Here is an 18,564-nt window from a genome sequence, read left to right as displayed (position 1 = left end):
GATAGGAGTGTTCCAAAATGGAGCCTGATATGGATGTGCGTATAACACAACGATGTATGATTGAATTCCTCTTTGCTGAAGGAATTGCGCCAATTAAAATCCATCGAAGCTTGGTAAAGGTTTATGGAGACGATACAATAGACGTGAGCAATGTGAGGCGATGGTGGTCAAAAGGGTGTTCATGACAAGCCACAGCCCAGTCAACCCTGCACAGCTATTATCCCTCGCAATGAAGAGCGTCTTGATCAACTCATCCGTGCTGATTGCCGGATAACGGCCAGAGAATTGTGTACTGAATGTGGCGAACTTTTTCAAAACTCGGAAGCTGTTGTTCAAGCTGTAAGGAAGTGATCAGCCTCATGGATTTTTACAAGCGCGGTATGCAGGTTCTGGTTCATCGTTGGCAAAAGTGTTTAACGAATGGTGGGAACTATGTGGAAAAATGGCCGTCTGTAGCTGACATATTGCTCTGTTTAGCTGTGCTGTTGTTATTTATGTATCTTCATTAGTTTCCATGAGAAAAAAAAAATAGAAGGCATTACTTTCGGAACGACCCTCGTAGTTTGAGGGCTCTATTGGAGGTACATGCCTTACGGTGAATTTTCTTTCTCATTTTATCTCCTTTTTTCTCTCATTTTATCAATTTATTAATTATTTCACTATTACCCCTCGCAAAAAAAAAAAAAAAAAAAAAAAAAAAATGGGATGCATATTTCAAGTTAGAAAGATCAGTTTCCTTACTTGAAGCATCAAATGAGCGTATTTTCGCATGCTGTTCCGAACTCAACTCACTTTCTCTTCAGTGCGAGTCTTGAAAGCTACACTACTAAATGCACTATATGATGACGACTTCTTTCATCTGATTGATCCTAAACTTTATTTGTAAGAAAACAATCGTTTCTTACTTCTGAAATCCTTATATAAATACTGTACTCTGTTGAAATAAAGTTAAACTGGGCACTAAAGCATAATAAGACACTCAAAGACTAGCATAATAAGACAAACTTAATCACAGTAGGCTACTAACTTGCGATTTGCGATTAACCCTTTGCATTCCAGTGACATCCATGGGATGTCATAAAATGTTCCGTTGCAAAATACCAGTAACATCGACGGGGATATCACATATCCTTTATTAAGGTTCATATTAATCCGGTGGGTCCAAGGCACGAGTTAGCTCTACTATTTCTCCTTAGCTGATAGCACCTTGCTGACAGAAAAGATAAAAATATTGTCTTAGTAAACGGCAGGCTTAAGGAAGCATTCAATTACGACACTCACGTTTTACTTTGACGATAAACAATTGGCAACTTCGATATCGTATTTCGAGATCGGAAAAAAGAAAAAAAGTTTATTTTTGATATCCGGTCAGTGTTGCCAACCTGAAGCAGCATCAAAAACCCTTCGGAACATCAAAATTCCCTTTTACAGTTTTTTTTTCTCTTTAAATAAGTAATGTGAATGCTCTCCTCGCGCGTGCACAAGAACTATGCCTTTTATAAACGGTCCAGATATTTTTTAATAGTAAATGAATATCTGGTATTCCTGGTATTACAGCACGCACATAGGAAAATGACACCTGGAACCCAAGGAGTTAAATAACTTGCAGATGTCTTTGTCAGAAGTAACTGGGTACTGCAATTTGTGCAAACATCAGCCATGAGAAATATTGTTCTAACATTTTCTTAACTGTAGGGGTCACACATCCAAAAGGTACAGCGTATCTCAGAAGCCCTTCAAGTTAAACAACCCGAACTACTCTACTGTGTTGTAGGTTATACTTAAAGTCCGTGCGAACAACGTCCACCTCTGCTAGTTATAAATAAACGAACAGTGTCCCAGCGTTTCTGAAGATTTCCGTTTTGAATGGGGGGTCGGGAGAATTTTTAAATTTTATTCGCCATGTTCAAATCGATATTATCTATTGTTTGTGATCACATCACTAGAAACAGGTTGACCCGTTTGAAATCCTTACCTCAAACTGGATTTTTATCATGACCTTTTGATTAACGAGTGTATCCAAAGTGTGTACGAAGGTTCAAAAATGTATGTCAAAAATACATTGTCTTACGAATTTTCATCATTACACTTTCATTACGAGGATGATCAAAAAATAAAAAGGTTACAAAGCTTATTATGGCTTATGTGTGAGACATAGATATATGAGACAAGATCAACACTCAACAATAGTCCCCGATGGAATCACAGTTTTTGTTCAACCGCTTTATCACAACGACAGATGAAGTTTTCTATACCATTCGCATAGAAATCCGCGTCAAGTTCTCATAGCCACCGTGAGGCAGCGGTTTTGACAAAATCACATGCCAGAATAGGACGGAAAAAGGTTTGCTTTAGAACAGGGAAAGGGTAAGAAGAACTGGGATTACGTCAGGGCTGTAGAAGGCGTGCTCTAGTCGTTCTAAGAGTAACGTCAGTGACTTAAGTTACTGGTTCTACCGCTGTGTCTAAGCTTACACCACCTCCCAAAATGTTGCTTTGAAATTTGGCCATCCCCATACACCTGTACAATCTGCCTATGAATATCAACAGGTATAGTGTTTTTGGACCACAGTAACCGCACCATTGATCTCACTTCTACTTCTGAACCAATTTTCCAGAGGAATAATCATTTTTAATGTCCGCTTCTCGGATATACATGATCAGAATCCCGTCTTCAAACCCGCATCAAGACTGACATGTTATTAATCTACCTAGTTACAAATAAATTTTCGTTAAGTTACCTTGAATAACATAGAAGTTTTATGCTTTGTAACCTTTTTTCGATCATCCCTCGTAAAATGCGTTTTTTAAGTAAGGGAGGGAGTTCAAATACTTTCTATAAACTTATTCGACCAGAGAGAAGAACGTGCATTTCATCTAGTTAATATACAGTATAATGCAAATTTATTTTCATAAACCAAGAGAGTTATTTTCATTTAACTAGACTTAAAGAAAAAAAATCAGGAAAATCAAATCACTGAAATCCATGCTCATTACTTCCCCATGTAAATCAATGGACTACAAGGAAAAGATGGTGCATCCTTAACTGGGCAGCATTTAAACATATCTTCCAAGAGTCACGTTAGTTCACAACCAGCATTAGGAAAATTTAACGATATTTTCAATCAAGACCATCGCAGTTGACAATGAATGTGCTTACAACCTTCCTGCAAGTTTCTTGACAATTACTTCGGAAATGAAATGAAATCTTCAACGTCTCATGATTATGTCCTTTAGGCTAAGGGAGACAATGATTAAAATATGGAAATGATAATGGAAGAATTAATGAAATGAAAAGGTGGGAGGAAACGGGAGTACTCCGAGAAAACCCCACAGATAGGATGTTGTCCACCACAAATTTACTTGGCCGAGGATAGAACCAGAGGTAAGCGCTCTACCACTGAGCCACCGTGTCTCCAACAATTACTTCGGAATGGAAGAACAATTTCGAGAAACTGTTGGCAAGATACGCTTCATTCTCTATTGCCGACTATTGTCAGACCACCAGTATATAAGAGAAGAAAAAACACGAGCTGTCACGTTAAGGTAAGTACCTATACTTATGTTAAGCTTTTACTTCGCGAAATGCAGAATAAATGTCTGGAAGAGGGCTTAAATATTCAAATAGTTTTCTATTATTCATGAAAATCGTTCGCCCACTTACGTGAGTTTTCACACAATCATCCCTAAATAAAGATTCCCTAACGTCAACATCTACCTTAATCACTTTCTCGCAGCCGAAAATGGTCATTTACCTCATTTCATATATACAAGTTAGGCACTCCCTGAAATGAATTTTCTTATAAAACTTCCATGAGTGAGTCTCCCCGAAGTCGCGACGTAAATGTGTAGCTGATCGCATCTGAAACGGTACATTTAGCCAGTCGTGATATTCTAATTTTTCTCTTTTTTCTCTCTCTCTCTATATATATAGGGTAGATACAAGAGTTCTTACGATGTAGAATGCAACGCCAATTTTACCACCTTGCGTTCGAACTAACAACTGTTTCTCTTATATTTTGTATCAGCACGTTTAAACAAAACCGACTTAAAGGAGGGGAAAACATGTGACAGAATATACAATTATGTATTTTTGTTAGTGAGATTTAGCGCATGTAGCTTCAAAGCTTTACCACAACAGTCTTTTGTTGTCTGAAAATGTCACCAATACAAACATGGAGCACTCAAAAAAAAAAAAAAAAAATAACAATTAAGATCTGGAATCTTCTTATTAGCTTCATTGCGAAACAGATGAATTAGTTTCACACAGATGAATTAGAACAGACACATCAGATGATGAATTAGAACAGTCACATCAGATGAATTACTTTGCGGCCACCCATTCAAATTTTTATCTGCCCACTGAATTGAAAGAATTCAAAGTTGCTTGTTTTCACAACAATGCAAACGAGCGGGAAAAGTACAGAGGTTTTTCGCAAATTTATTTGACTTCCTTTTTCACTCTTGGTTATGTCATGCGTATATATGCATGTTTGTATTTATGTCTGGGTATAACAAACGGTTCTGCAAGCTTGAAATATTTTAACAACCGGTTTTATCGTGTAAACTTTTACAACTTGGAATATAAAATTACAATATCCGTATAAAATTACTATATTCGTTTAAATATGGCGTCCAGATATATGGATAAAAACTACAGTGCAGAAAACATAAATCAACCTATGCTAGGTGGCCACTAAAACCCACAAATGTTAGCTAACCGAGTCAGGGCAGATCGAAGCTGGTACACTCGCACAGAAGCGCGGAGGTGCGTCTGAAGGGAGTAGGCACGTCAGCGACGGCTGTACGCGCGTAGGCGACGGTAGTGAAAACAGGTATGTTTTAATGATACGAGTTTCAATAGCATTTGCCGTGCTTTCATACTAATAACTATCCACTAGCAAACATAAAATATACTTTCTTCACTGTTTGCAGAAATACACCGCCGTAGTAGCCAACTAGTAGGTTAGGCTGATTAAGTTACATTAGGTTAAGTTATAATTTGATAGAACTCAAACCCGAGTGTCAGAACCTTTCCCGCCAATAAATCATAACAAGTGTGCCTCTCCGCCAAACAGTCAATTCTGCCTCCATATTGCAATGCCGCTTACATCAAAAACAACCGACAACAACAGACACTTTCTTAACTTCAACTATTCCTATCACTTCAATCATTCTTCATCAGATATCAAATCAAAACTGGTCAGGCGATACAGCACTTAACCCTTAATTTGGAACACAAATATATAAGCAATGAAAACATCGGGATATTTCTTATAACGTGTTTAGTATCGTACAAATGCATTATAAAACTAAGGTAACTTGCCATATATAGTGTTTGCCCTTTCCTCGTTCACATGTATAGCCATCTTCGCTGACGCACACCTTCGCTACTGATCGGGCCACTCCTCTGCGCTTCTTTATAACTCGGTTAGACAGCATTCCTGCTTTGTAGTGACCATCTAATACAAGTTGGTTATTGTCTTTTCCGCAATAGTTCTTATCGTGTACATACACTGAAGCTCCCCTACAATGAATCTGTACTCGATTTGCTGGAAAAAGTATATATGCAAGGAATGTATGCTTGGATCCGTACATAAACCTGCACCGCATCTCCAATTGGTAACATTAAGCAAACCCGACACGGAATTACTAAAATAAACTTTGCTTAATTAAGAAAGTCATATTTACGTACACCAGTGCTACTTTCTGGAATTAAGCATAATCAATTGGCGACGCAAATGTAAACTTACATCTCTGCTATTTGTTTTCAGCGGAATTGGCGTGGCGACGTAAATGTAAATCTATGTAAAAATTTGGATTATAAAAAAATTCTCCGAACAGGGTCGTGAGGAAGGGGTTTCTTGCTGACAAAATTGTTAAATAAAGTGTCTTAGTGAGACGCGGCAGTACGATGAGCTAACCTAACCTAATCTTTCCTACTCTACCCTACATTTCAAAATAATGGCTATATATTGAATGTAAGGTAACCTAACATGACACAACCTAACTTACTCTACCCTACATTTGGAGCGCTTACTCCTGGTGCGTGGGGTCCCTGGTTCGATTGCCGGCCAAGTAAATTTGTTTCGGACAACATCGCCTCCGTGGGTTTTTTCAGGGTACTCCTGTTTTTTCCCGCATTCTCATTACACCAATTCTTCCATCAACATTCACTTGCTTCAATTATCGTCTCCCTTAGACTAAAGGTATAAGCGCTGAACGTTAAACTTGAAGATTTATTTTCATTTTCTACAGTACATATGAAAATAATGATAAATATTGAGCTAACGTAACCTAACCTACTCCCCCCCGCACTACATTTGAAAATAATGGCAAAGCATTGACCCAATATAATCTAATTTAACCTACAGTATTCTACTCTAATATCTCCTACTCTTCCGTATCCTACCCTATGTTTGAGTGCAAAAACCGAACGTTGGACTTAAGACGGTATTTGTGTGAAGCTTAGCAATGTTTGTAGCCAAAGATTATTTACGAAAAAGGGACTATTCACAGAGCTATTCTTTTTTTCTTTCTTCAGCATCCCTTTCAGCAGCTAGGCTATATGAGACCTGGCCCTACAGCTTAACGTAAGATCCGAACTACATGAGCTCTCGCCGGCGGATCTCTCATTCTTTTATCAAAAGAAAAATAAAAAAAAACTATTTGCTTCTATATATTTTTTGGAATATCAGAAATAGCTTCCTTTTCAGTATTTGATATCGTTCTCTCTCTCTCTCTCTCTCTCTCTCTCTGTGTGTGTGTGTATGTGTGTGTGTGTGTGTGTGTGTGTGTGTGTATGTGTATGTGTGTGTATGTGTGTGTGCGTGTGTGTGTGTGTGTGTGTGTGTGTGTGTGTGTATGTGTATGTGTGTGTATGTGTGTGTGTGTGTGTGTCAACATAAAACATATTTTGCCTTCCCGAGGAGTCAACTTCGCCAGTTTTCTTCCCATATATAGTACGAAAAGTTACCAAATGCTACACGAATCAATTTTCAGATGTTACTGCACTGTTCTGGTCAATCAAACGTATGATATTGCATGACGTAGTGTCGTAAAAGTTATAGTTTTATACAGCTTCCAATTACTCGTGGAAAAGTTAATCCTTTCTCACAAACAGTTGGTGCAACGATGTAAGGTTCTTATCCAAAGATAAAAATAACCAATGGATTATCTTATCCGATCTTAATCCTCGGTTGGTGCAACCGAGCATCAGAGTTTTAACTATGTCGCAACGGAAACGGAAATTCTTTAAAACAAAAATGATACACGGAAATTTCCAGACACAATTAAACTATTCTGAATAGCAGTCACAATTTTCACTTGTACGTCACTGAAGAATGCTTGTAAGCAGGGGTAAAAGTGAGGGGGAACGTAGGGGAACGTCGTCCCCTACTTCCAGAAAATATCTGTGGCGTCCCCCCGCTTTCTAAAAAATTACAATGGGAAAAGATAGGCACGGGGGACGGCTTGACGTCATGCGTCCCCCTACCATTTCAGATCCACTTTTACCCCTGCTTGTAAGCAAACTAGATATGAAAATTCATGTACTTACCTCCAGCTTTGATAGTTCCTTCTGGTAATATAATACTGTTTTATACGCGTGAAGAATGTATAAATTCAACTCACTCTCGGAAAGATTCGGCAGTTTTTCACCAAGTTTTAAACCGGGAATCAAATCAGCAATTTCTTCCTATAAAAAAAAATCAAAATTAATTTTTTACATATAATTAATCCTATTATAGTGGACTAAGTTTTATTATTCATTCTTAATTTTCAGTCAAATCTTTATTTATTTATTTATTTGTCATTATGTTTGTTATTGAAGAAGGAAGGATAAAAGAAAGATTGTACTGTTAAGAATCTGTTCTACTATGTACAGTATTTCATGAGCAAATGTCTGCGTACTTGCTGACTACAAGCTTCAAGAGCTTTCAAAGAGCGTGAGCAGACACGATTTTCTCATCGATAATATTCCAGAAATGTACATTATCTGGAGAAGAATTACAAGGCATCTGTAGTTACGTAATTTCCTGGTTGCTTGGGTTCGCTCACATCAGCGAAAATACTCTATAAAACACCAGCTGATTGCCCGTTCTTCGCTCGGGAAGAATACGTTTTATTTTGGACATAGAGGGCTGAATTTGGATTTAAACGATATCTGGAGTTTCACTGTTCGTCTCAGCGACCCCGAAAACACGGGTTCGACACTAATATCGGTTATTTTCGATCATTTTTAAATACCTCATTCCTCCCCTCAGTTGCACCGTCAAAGTGAAATGATAAGAACACTCCCACGCCCGAATCTCATCTATGTTAAAGATTTGATTGAAATCAGACGAATGGTTCAAGAGTTAAGTCACAAAGGTAATCACTTTCATTTTTATGTATTTATATATATATAGCTCCCTGTCCCCTCCTCAAAGTTGCACCGCCAAAATGAAAAGATAAAAAGCAACCCAGACTGAACATCATCTATATTGAAAATTTGATCGAGATCGGTCGGGTGGTTCAACAGTTATAAAGTCACAAACATAGTCACTTTTAATTTCATATATTAGATAAAAGGAAAATCAAAGACGGTGGATTAGTAAGAATTATCTCGGATCAACACTAACTACATGACACTAGTTGCCAGAACTTGTACTTTGGCTATAAGTTCTCTATTTCCTGAAAACTGAAAAAGAAAATAGTCATTATTCAAGTAACACAGTAGTGAACTAAATCCGCACGATCACATGATAGTGAGTATTAATTAGTTCGTAAAAAGTATAACTCGTCTAACAAATAACAAACTCAGTGCTATCTAGATACGAACCAAAGATTGATTACAAAACAGGTCAATCACAAAACAGGACAAGTTGATTATCAGAAATCTAATGTGAGTGAGAAAATCTGCCTACTTGCTATATGAGTCAATCAACAAATACACAAACACAAATATTCAACAGAAATTAGAAAACAATAAACGATCTTTAATCAGAAGCTCCGTTTTCCTAAAACATTCTCCGGACGTACAATCCTCAATGTTTACCAACCTTCTATTGGTGCTAGTTAAATTCTTGTATAGCTCATTAAAACGTTTACCTCTCGCTAGACGAGTACATATACATAGATAGTACAATTACACTATTAGCAAGAGAAAATAGAAATGAGATCCAATTTGCAACATAGCTTTCCAAATTCTGGTAAGATTACCGCGAAACATATACGAGTAAATTAATAACTTTGGATGCTTAAGTGAATTCATGGTTAGTATTTCAGTATTAAATATGTATCTTTTTAGCTAATTAAGTAGTTTCAAGGACTGGATGCATACAAACGTGATCTTACAAAAATTTGGAGAATTACTTTGCGAAGTGGGTCTCATTTGTTTAGATATTCTATTCCAAATGGGAAGCCACGAATTAACGTTTAAAAAAAAAAAAAAAAAAAGTGCTTACCAGACACATACCAAGGATTACAACAACTGTCACTAAAACGTGTTCCTGTGTGGACACTAATTAAGATATCGGTATAATTTTTTGGGTACAAATATGGTTGGACCAGTTTATCATATTAGTTTCTTTTTCTCCTGAGTGTCGAATTTTCTTCTCAAATTTCAACCCAAAGTTGAAAATTCGAGAATTTTCAGATTTCGAATCTTCTTTTTTCCCCTATAGCTTCCTTCGTTGTAGAGAGATCTCCTTAAGATTTGACAGGTATATACCTCGGACGGATACCTAACTGTTGACATCAATTGGACCGGCTCGCGCGCAGTGTTGCCAACTAGGGAAATTAAAATTTCCTTAAATTTAGGCAAAAAAAAATCGAAATTTTAAAAATAAATCCGTACATCTTAATGGTACGTCCGAGCGCAAGTCAACTTACGCCAGTCGAACATTGGTCCTTACGGAACAAAAGCGCGTATATATCGTTACAATGGGGTAATTAGGAGGTGCACAAAAAATTCGTATTTACGTTCTAACCTTGATTTTATTCTACTTTTCTGTTTATCATAATTATTTTATTTTATTGTAATTAGAAGCTTTGTTTCTTAAATATCGCCATAATATTTGTACGATATATTAGTGGTGTATCAATGTTTATTTTAAGCTAATTTGCGTCTGTCTAATAGCAGTGTTGCCAGCTACAGAAAATTCCCAATTTTAGGGGGAAATTTTGGAAAAAGTCCATTTTTTGTCTCTGTTATTTTTCTCTTCTTCGCTCATTCGAACAAGCGTATCATTGTTTGAAAGCCTCGTTTCTAACCTACAAAACAAACCATAAAAAGTTTCAGTAGGACAATTAGGAGAAGTACAGTTGAGGTTTATAATAAACCATGTTCTGTAAATGGTAAGAAAATGGTGAATTTCTGAGATAGAATGAGAGTTTTTTTTTTTTATTTCATGCTTACTTTGTTAGATATCACCATGATACTTATAGGATATATTAGTGGAATACCAAGGTTTATTTTTGGATAGTTTGCGTCTGTCTGGTGGCAGTGTTTCCAGTCAAAAAAATAATTCCCGATTTTAGTTGAAAAATTCGGAAAATTTCCCTTTCTCCCCTCTTGCTGGCTACATTGGAACAAATGTATCACTACCTGAAAGCCTCCTCTTTGGCCTACAGAACGCATTATAAAAAGTTTCAATAGGATGATTAGGGAGCTGTAGCCCCAGTATATCTGTTGATTTTTGCTTTTGAGACGTAAAAAGTGTCAAAATTTCATGTGTATGATGACAGAGAATTTTTGCTTTCTCTCTTTGTATGGCAGCCAGCGACTTCAGGTTTTCACTGTACCTTGTCAACACACCAAAGAATCTTTTAGGAAACTTGGACTCATGTGACAACAATGGTGCCAGCTACAAAAAAATCTTGAAATTCAATTAGGGAATTTTTTGTAAATTTTCACCCCTACATTTCCTTCAATAATTTCCCTCTCGTTGGCAACACTTCAATGTAACCACATTCCTTTTCTAAAAAATTCTCGGGTAAATAGTTTTTGAACAATACGTCACTAACTGAAAATGTAAGAAAATGCCAAAAATGACCTCTGTCCAAAAGGGTTAATCAAGTTCTAGGTTAGCATTCTAATTTTTAAATACACATCCTATCAGTTCAGATTTTTTTTTTTTTTTTTTTTTTTAAAGTTCCTTTTCTAAAGACATTGGGCATCGTTCTCCTTAGAAATAATTCTTGAAACTGTTAAAATAAAACATGAAACTTATCATGAACGACAACATACCTCGAAATGCCTCCTCGCATCTGCCACCAACTCCTTGTATTTCTCTGTAATATTACCCTCACTTATTGCTCTATTTAGACTAGACTGAGCATCTTCAAGGACCGATCGAGCCTTCGTCACACTTTCTTTTGCTGCATTAATTAAGTTCTGCGTTGCTTCGTCAGCTTTAGCTTCTGCACTACTCAGGGCTATCGTTGCCTGATCTATCTTCTGCCTGAAAGTAAGCATGGAAATATAAAACAAATGTAGATCATAGTTTCCTTACGACAAATAACCAAATACGTAAAATTTGCAATGAGTTACGAAATTATTGCCAATCAAAATTTTATTATTATTATTATTATTATTATTATTATTATTATTATTATTATTATTATTAACAACAACAACAACAACAACAACCTGTCAAAAATAAATTGTGAAAGAACTAAGTATGTGGAGTATAGCAATGAAACAACACTATTAAATTAGCAAATAATATTAATAGAGAAACTCAACAGAAAACTGAAGATACTTATTACGTTTAATAGACATGAAATTTCGTAGAGCACAAGGAAGTAAAAAAGTATAGGTTCCATAAGATGCTTTCCAGATAGTAACGGCGAACTCAAAAATGCACTCTGAACGATGAAACTAATCATTCAGATATTTCGAAATTGTATTTTCTAAGGGAAAGGGCAACAGCTTTCACAAACTACACACACAGGTGCGAGAACTGGCTGCTCTGTTTGGTACGAAAGGCGGTCAAATAGTTCCCAGAATTTTGTTGTAGTTTTAGCACAATGAATCTGATACAGTATAGTCCTTAGGTTTCCTAATTATGAATATGACAAGCAGTCAGTTTACGAGTAGTGTAACTAAACAAAGGGGTATGTGGTGATCAGTTGATGCATTGTCGCAGTTCGAGCAATCCGTAAACATCTAGTTTTTGTGCAAATTGGGGAAACTCGCTTCAGATACCTACTTTGATAGCCTTAAAGTCAGTTTACAGTGACAATGCTTTAACCCTACAACGGTCGAGCGGAAAAAAGTTTCATGAACGGTCGGGCTAAGTCTGAGAGCCCAAGAAAATAAAACTGCCTAATTAATTTGTGAACGATATTTTTTTAAAATAAAAACATATTTTACGTAATTACAAGTAGGGTAACTGTCCCAATAATTGACAGTGTACCAGTAATTGACACTGTCGTCTTTTTTCCGACGCAACAAGACTGCGGGACTAGGTACAAGCAAACGCTGCCACCTTTTCTTCCGTTGCAGTGTTGTTAATCCCACACCACTGTTAATATTTGCCTCTAAGTAGTAGTTCTCCAAAGAAAACAGAAAATCGATGGACAGTGCAAAATAGTACTATAATAGCTATATTAGCGAAAGAAATAAACATGTTTATCAAGGTGGAAACTTATAAATCAGCTTGATAAGTTGGTAGAAAATTATATGGTTCATTAGAATAAGATATTAGGAGATGTCAATTACTGGGTCACAAGGTGTCAATTACTGGTGAATCTCACAAATCTTGGTGTCAATTACTGGTACAATGATCAACTTTTCGTATACATATTGTAAAAAATAATAATTATTAGTCTATTATTTTTATAATGGTCTATATAGATGAAGGAAGGATGCCTTCGTACCTCTACGAGAGATCAGTAAGCCAGGCTCATTTAAAGGGTGAAAAAACTTGCAATTTGTCAAACACTGTTCTTATACTGTCAATTATTGGGACAGTTACCCTATTTCTAAAACACAAAAAAGCATTTCAGCTCAAAACTGGCGTTTTCACTTATTTTTTAAAAATATTTATAATTGTTTTCATATTTTTGTTAGTAAATTATATGAGCTTTTCTTTAAAAAAATATATAAAAAAGAATAGTTGCTTAAATGTTGTTATAGATAAGTAATATTGTAAAGGATACTTATAAGTTTATTCAACATAACCTAAGGCACCACCTATATTGAAAGGTACTGAATGTCAGGGGGTAAGTTTCTTAGTTTTCAATGTTGGCAAGATTGTTATCTAATGGCTGAGTAGGTGGAGTTTTTTCAGCTGCTGCAGCAGATAACAATAATTTACTCCTATCACCTTCATCACACTCACTGTTACTATCATGGTTACTAAATAAATCAAAATCAGGATCTGCATCGGAATCATCCAGTTCACTTTCATCATCATATAAAATTCTATGAGTTTCACTCACAGATTTTGTTCGATTTTGTTCAAAAGTTGCTCAAAATACCATCTGAAATGTTCTTCGTATAAATACACACTCAAAAAATGTCGAATAGGTAATCACAATAAAAAAAGTAAACTTCTTATAAGATTTTTGACACTAGCAAAAAAAAAAAAAAAAAAAAAAGTTACGTGAACGGTCGGGCTGGGTCTGGCAGGCCCACGCGATGTTCAAAGCTCTATTAAAAGCAAATTAACAATAAATCAAACCAGTATGCCACATTAACATCTCTTATCAGGCTTTTCAAGAAGGTATACGAAGTTACAACTCAAACCGCTAACTTTACGTTGAAAAATTTATTTAAAATATAAGTAGATAGGTCTCTCAGACCCGGCCCGACCGTTCTAGGGTTAAGGAAAACAGCACGAGGACTCATTCCGCCATCATAGAAGACACCAAAACCAACACGACAGATGAACTTTGGAAGATGCCAAAAAAGGACTTTCGTCCGTGTTTCCTGCAATGGCAGGAGTAGTCGAGGAAGTGTGTGCATTCCGAAGATGTCTACTTTGAAGGCGATTAAGTAAATGTGTAATAAATATTGTGGTAATAAAGATCTACAATAAAATTTCGGCAACTTTTCGACTACCCCTCGTATTACTACTCAAACACCTGAAATGTAGTTTCCGAAGATTCAGATTGCACGTACATTTTCATGAGTTCGTCCTTACTACCCGAAACGCATGATTAAACAAATAGCCTAATATTAGAAACAATTCGTATGTATTCTATGATCAATATTAGACGTCAGTTTAGTCAGTGGTGGCCTCTACATAAGGCGAACCGGATAACCGCCCAGAGCCCGCGCTTCAGAATAATACCATTGATCTGTTAAACATTTATGGACAACAGATTATGTATCGTTCTGAATAAAATTCTGAAGCTTCGAAAATCCCGAACAGTCAAACTGATTACAGTTCTATAAGTAGTCCATCTGTAGGACACCAATACACCCACCATGAATAAAATTATTTCATTTTTTTTTTTTTCATCTAAATGTTCAGTATATTAGTGAGTCCCGTTCCCATTCAATGCATCCTGTAGCATTTCTGTACATTAATATCCATAAAGGAAGTGCTCTGTGACATCATCAATACACACTTTTTAACTCTGAGGAAGCTTCGAAGTTTAACCAGAGCATCCAGGTGGTATCACATTAAAGAGGAAGTTTTATCAACCGGATGGGGAAATTATGTCAAAATAATCTCAAATTTATGTACTAAACACAGACCTTGTACAATGTACACTTTCCTACGATTCTTGAGTAATATCAATGGCAAAATCTTGGTGCATTCCTTTCTTAATTTTCATAACCTGCACCCTGCTTCGTTGAGTGTCTCAAACGCTATTTGGCGAACACAAGACGAATGCGAGTTCAGCTTGCTAGGGAAAGGGTATTTGTATAAAATGGTGGAAAACTGACTACTATTGCCATAATCGTTTCTGATTTTTCTATTTATCTTACAGAACTCCCTCGCGCTTACATGATCAGCAAACAGGCTGCCTTCGATTCCCGCCGACATCCTCGTACTAAGTCCAGAGAGGAAATTCAGAAAAATGCGATGACAGTATTATATGCCATCGAAAAGAGTTATTTCCAGCAGGCGTTCCAGAATTGGGAAAAGCCACGGCAATGGTGTATTCACAATAGAGGGGAATACTTTGAACGAGAGAGTGGTTGAAAGCTTATATAATGAGCAATAAAGCAAGAACAGCAAAAGTTCGATCTTTTTTAAACACTCCTCGTATACGAGGCGCATCCAGAAAGTAAGTTTCCTACGCGTCCCATAGCTAGGAAACCGTATGTTGCGCGAAGCGACTGCATGTACGTAAGAAAGTAAGGTCCTAACATGGCGCATGCACCAGCCGAACTTCCCTAATTCTCTCAGTACCGTTGTGGCAGTCATTGAAGACTGGCGTTCCTATTCCAGCTCCCGCCGCGTGTTAAGTGCGAGCAGTGATAAAGTTTTTGAATCCATCGTCAGCTGTATCGTTGCAAAAATGTCAATGCTGACTCTGCGCGCCTTGCTTTGAGCTCTATGATCAGTTACCTCAACACAAAACTTCTTGATCAACAGGCACTCCGTGACAGTAGTGTGAAATAAAGAGCGGAAAATCTGCAGGAACTGCTTGCTCATGCCGTTAGGCCCATGGACCTGGAACAGCTAACGATGGATTTCGATTGGTGCTATGCCCTGTGCATTCAAAAACTTTATCACTGCTCGTACTTCACACGCGGTGAGAGCTGGAATAGGAACGTCCATCTTCGATCACTGCCACGACGCTACTGAGAGCACTAGGGAAGTTCCGCTATTGCATATGCCATGCTAGGACCTTACTCTCTCAAGTACACGTAGTCGCTTCACGCAAAATACAGTTTCCTAGTTATGGGACGCATGGGAATCTTACTTTCTGGATGCGCCTCGTATTAATCAACTCCTAAACAATGACACAACGGCACGAATGCAGAACATTATCTTTAAAATTAACACAAAATTATTGCAAACAAGCTTAAATGTTTATTAAATTTATTACCTCACATCTTTTGCTATTTGTTTAGCTGCATTTATAGCGTGCTCTTGCGCTTTCGCTGTTTCTTCCAGTGATGACCAGACTTGACCAGCTAACCTATCGACGGACGATTCGACTGCACGATACACTTCTTCGTTATGCTCTGAAAAGCAACAACATGATTAAACATAATTAAGTCCTTACTGATTATACATGTAATGAATTACTTGCCAGAAAATAGTAAGGAAGTAATCACACTATAAGCGTTTTCGCTGAACATTTTATTAGATAGGAAGAAAAACAAGTAGATAGAAAAGAAAATGAAATCTTTGAGTTTTACGTCCAACGTTCCCAGACAGCTTACTGACGCTCATAAAGAATCAAGGCTTTCCATTTGTCAAGCCTTAACGCAACGAAGTTTGATTGAAGGAGACGCTTTTTTTTTAAGAATAGTGACTTGCGACGAGGCCTGGATCCATCACTACGACCCTGAGACCAAAAGGCAGAGTATGGAGTGGAAACACACTAGCTCTCCAGTTCGCAAAAAATTCAAGGTTCAACCTTCCGCTGGTAAAGTGCTGCTGACCATCTTTTGGGACTCACAGGGTCCAATCTATTGCGATTTCCTTGAAGATCAGCGAACTATCAATAGCCTATACTATTCTGAGATGCTAGAACACGAAGTTAAACCAGCTATCAGGAGCAAACGCCGTGGACTCTTGTCAAAAGGAGTCATTCTTCAGCACGACAACGCCCGCCCTCATACAGCCCAGCTGACCCGAGATAAGCTTCAAGAATTGGGTTGGGAGGTCTTACCTCATCCTGCCTACAGCCCAGACCTCACCCCATCTGATTTTTACCTGTTTGGACCACTCAAAGACGCCCTATGTGGAAAAAGATTTGCTAACAATGAGGAAGTTAAGGCAGCAGTGCAAAGGTGGCTTCGGGGTAAATCGAAAGATTTCTTCGCCAAGGGAATTAGGAAACTGCAAGAAAGATGGGACAAATGCATAACTGTAAAGGGGGATTATATTGAAAAATAGCCTTAGTTTTGAAAGACTGAAATAAATCTTTATTGAGCTATAGCAATTTGTCTCTTTACTTATTGAATGCCCCTCGTATATAGTAAAATTCTGCTTTTGCAGGTGTAAATAGAGAATAGATAGAGCAAATTACAGTCTGGGATTGTTTTCCCACTACCGGATTTTATTACAAAATTCTACCATAACACAAAATAGATACAAATTCTTTAATGTTTTGATTTAAGTAGGTGTCCAAAGAATCCTCACGGAGGAAGCTACGTGAGGAGGTGTAAGACACTCGCTTGCAAGCCAGGCCGGGATTGTGATTAAGAATCTCTCACTGCTCCACTGCAAGCAGAAAGAGAGGTCAAGTTTCTCACAAGGCTCTACTGGAAGCCAAGAGGAAAAGGAACCAATAGCTCCACTGCAAGCTAAAGGCTTTAGGTTTAGGTGAGGTACTTTCTAGGCTCCATTGCAAGCCATGAAAGGGGATTTACGAGCAGAGACTAATAGCTGTCGTTGAAATCCCTTCGGTTGTATGGGTGGCGCTGCTGTTCCTCCGTCATCATGTGACCAGTAGTGTCGTCGCTGTTGTCTCCGTCGTCTACAGCTACAGTAGTCGGTAGTAAAACACACGCGGTGACGTTTGTAAACAGAAGCACATGTTGGATGTTTGTAAACACAACCATGCGGAACATAACAATATATAGGGAAACGGGAATTTAAAATAAATAAATACGAATAGCAAATACAATACAACAATAAAAGCGTGCGATATGGCAAAACGAAATATAGAAGAAACGTTTTTAAACAGTAAAAGAAACTGAAAAAGATTTTTTAATAATATATGGGTAACAGAGAGAGCTAAATTACAGTGTATTACAATCTGTAATGTTATCACGCAGCGCCTAGCGTCAATTTAATTTTTCTCGCACCGCATGCACGTCATCATTAATTAAAAGGAAAACTGTTCGATTTTTCTTTTAATATATAAAGAATAATTTTCCAGTTATATATAATTCAGTTATTAATTATGTATCTGGCCCAAAACAAAGAAATACACAAACTTAATTTATGTTTTAATAACTACGTATCAGGATCCAGATTTTTGAGTTTCGACGGGTAACCTCTCTTCATAGAGCTCAACAAATTATTAATTAATTTAAGCATTCTCCAAAAGCATTCAAGCCATGAAAATTTATTCTTGTTAGTAAATTAACACCAACTATCATTTGATTAACTTATTTGTTTATTGCTTATTTCTTTCTCAAATAATCAACAAATAAAGAAATGAGATAAATTTCTGAATCTTTGCTCAGCATAACGCATAACGAATTACTTGGCTACACACTTAAACAATATGTCACTTCCATTCTTTTGATTTAAACTATCTAGTTTTACATAGATTAATTGGAACAAAGAAAAAAATTTCTTAGGAAGCTTGTATTTACCAGTGAATGGTTAATTTCAACACATTGTATATTAATCCCGTAACGAATCTTATTCAATGTATAAATTCTGTTCATCTCAATTATGTTAGTAAGTATCCACGAATGTAATGAAAGAAATC

General features: G+C 37.0%; 1 protein-coding gene across 2 annotated transcripts in view; it reads right to left on the bottom strand.

The window, feature by feature from the left end:
- Mitofilin (inner membrane mitochondrial protein mitofilin) overlaps positions 1-18,564 on the bottom strand; it is a 279,846-nt gene that overhangs the window by 223,485 nt on the left and 37,797 nt on the right. For both annotated transcript variants that reach the window (XM_081734496.1, XM_081734497.1), the window contains 3 exons: positions 15,997-16,135; positions 11,231-11,444; positions 7,559-7,696 (listed from right to left, as the gene is read on the bottom strand). In XM_081734496.1, coding sequence (XP_081590622.1) covers positions 7,559-7,696; positions 11,231-11,444; positions 15,997-16,135 — 491 coding nt within the window. The remainder of the gene's footprint in view (positions 1-7,558; positions 7,697-11,230; positions 11,445-15,996; positions 16,136-18,564) is intronic.

This window comes from Thermobia domestica, chromosome 12 (assembly GCF_964235325.1).
Source record: "Thermobia domestica chromosome 12, izTheDome1.hap1.1, whole genome shotgun sequence".
Classification (NCBI taxonomy): domain Eukaryota; kingdom Metazoa; phylum Arthropoda; class Insecta; order Zygentoma; family Lepismatidae; genus Thermobia; species Thermobia domestica.
The sequence above is the reverse complement of the archived record's forward strand: the minus strand, read 5'-3'. Positions and strand labels throughout refer to the sequence as shown.